The sequence below is a fragment of the Cariama cristata genome, unplaced genomic scaffold, assembly GCF_000690535.1.
Source record: "Cariama cristata isolate BGI_N322 unplaced genomic scaffold, ASM69053v1 scaffold24107, whole genome shotgun sequence".
NCBI lineage: Eukaryota > Metazoa > Chordata > Aves > Cariamiformes > Cariamidae > Cariama > Cariama cristata.
The window spans coordinates 1-2,144 of NW_009628667.1; the positions used below are offsets into that span (position 1 = coordinate 1).

The following is a 2,144-nucleotide window of genomic DNA, read 5'->3' on the forward strand; positions in this document are numbered from 1 at the left end:
CTCCTCCGTAGCAGGATGCTTTTTTTGTAGCCCTGGCTTTAGCGGAGCGAGCGGTGCAGGGGAGACCCTGGGAGGATCAAGCAGGGCTGGGCTCTGCTGTGGTGCTGAGAGGAAGAGGAGGAGGAGGAGGAAGAGAGGCAGGGGGGAGGCAGTTGTCCCTGGTATGGGGAGTGTGCTGTCCTTTATGGGAATGGGGATGCTGGGCTCACTCGTGCCAGAGGTTTGATCTTAGGGATGTGTCTGTGCGAGGAGGAGGATGGTGTGGGATGAAGCAGGGGTGGGAGCTGAACAATCCCCCCCCCAGGAGCTGAACAATCCCCCCCCCACAAGCCCTGTGGATTTAGGGGGGCTAAGGTACCTCTTTGTGCCCAGGGCATGGCACATCTTGGGGCTGCTTGGCTCCAGCACCCATGTCGGCTCCGCAGTGCTGTCCCCGTGGGTGACACATCCTGCTCTGTCCTTCCAGGCTGACACCCAGATGCAGCACCCGGGCAGGGTCTCCTTCAAGTTCATCAATAAGATGCAGTTGGTGAGTGGCTCCTTGCTGGGCACCAGGGGACAGGGACCAGGGCTGGCTGGCGCATGGGGGTGGGGGGGTCCCCAATGGGGGGTCCCCAATCTCCCCTTTTCTGTCCCCCTTTGTGGGATGCAGCCCAGGAGGGACTCATCCTGCCTGGCCAGGTGGTTGTTGAGCCCCAGCTTGTGGGACTGTAGAAAAGCATCTTGTGGCTCTGTGCCTCAGTTTCCCCCTGGCAGAGTCTCACTTTTTTTTGGGGCGGGGGGCGTTGTCTTTCTCCTCGCAGAATGACTCCGTCTGCTACGTGAAAGCTGCTTTTCCTCTGCTGGGCAAGATCCTGGAGCAAACGGAGTTCAAGGAGAACTCGTCCAACGCCAAGAAGATGCAGACGGTGCGCAGGATGTACAGCCGCATCGATGAGAACGTCGACCCCTGCATCAGGGAGGAGGACGATGAGGAGAGAAGGGTACGATGTCTCGTGCCTCGTGGGGTGCCAGATCTGCAGGGGTGTGGGTCTGAGTCCTCATCCTTGGGTGAAATGGGGTGTCCAGAGTATCCTGGGGTGGGTGCGTGGGCAGGACCTTGAATGGGGCAGAGATGGGGTGTGCATGGATACAGGGAGCCATGGTGGGGGTCAAACCCTACCCTGGGTGCAGTGTGGTACCCCAGGGTGGTGACACCGGGTGCCCTGCACGGTCACGGAGCCGATGCTGAGCCTGGGTTCTTCCTCCAGCTCTCGCAGATGTGCTTTGAGGAGTTCACCACCTCCCCCTATGAGATGCTGGTGCTGGTGAAGCAATTCTTCCAGGACATCAACCAACTCCTTCAGAACCAGGAGACCTTCGAGAAGGATTGCAGCCAGGTCTACCGTCGGACCTGCTTGGGACCCAGGAAAGCCGGATCATCACCAGGTGAGATGCCGAGGCTTTGCCTCTGCCCGGCAAATCCGTGCCGGGCTGTGGGAGCTTGGGCTCACCTGCATGGAGCAGCTTGACAGCCGCGTGTCTCCGTCGGTGGGCACACGCGGGCGCCGTGGGCACGGCACCTGTCTGCCTTGGTCCCCGTCTCTGTTGCTCGGCTGGTGGCCGTCACCGCAGGGTGGTCTTGGTGTGTCGGCGAGCTCTGCGTCTGTGTCTGGGGAGAGCCGGGGTTGGGAGAAGGGGCTGGCCACCCTTTGGAGGTGGGATTTGGGCCGAATCCTGCTGGGAACGAGGCCAGAGAAAGATGCTGAGGGGGGGAATAAGGAGGCATCTCCATCGGCCCAGCTGGAGGCATCGGCTCGGCTCCGTCTCAAAGCCTCAGCGCCTGGGTTGGGTGGGCCCAGCTGGAGGCATCGGCTCGGCTCCATCTCAAAGCCTCAGCGCCCGGGTTGGGTGTAACACGGAGGGATTGAGGCACTGGGATCCCTCTGCCACCGACGTGCTGCATGACCTCGGCCGTGTCACTTCAACTGCCCCGTGCCTCAGTTTCCCCAAGCCTTCAGGGAAAGCATTGCCCGCCGGGGTGGGCCCACGGAGGAGATGTCTCGCTGTCATCCGTGTGTCGGAGCTGTGCCGTGTCCCTGTGCCACGGGGGACGTTAAACGGGGCTGTCCGGCTCCTGCAAGTCGTGGATAAGCCACTGCCAT

The 2,144-nt window shown here is 61.6% G+C and overlaps 1 protein-coding gene across 1 annotated transcript; it reads left to right on the forward strand.

Annotated features, from left to right (window-relative positions):
• Positions 1–466: 466 nt before the first annotated feature.
• CSF1 (colony stimulating factor 1 (macrophage)) lies at positions 467–1,428 on the forward strand (the record flags this gene model as incomplete). Its single annotated transcript, XM_009704908.1, has 3 exons — positions 467–529; positions 804–983; positions 1,251–1,428. Coding segments are annotated over 3 exons (421 nt in total), but the record flags the coding sequence as incomplete, so codon positions are not given.
• Positions 1,429–2,144: the final 716 nt, after the last annotated feature.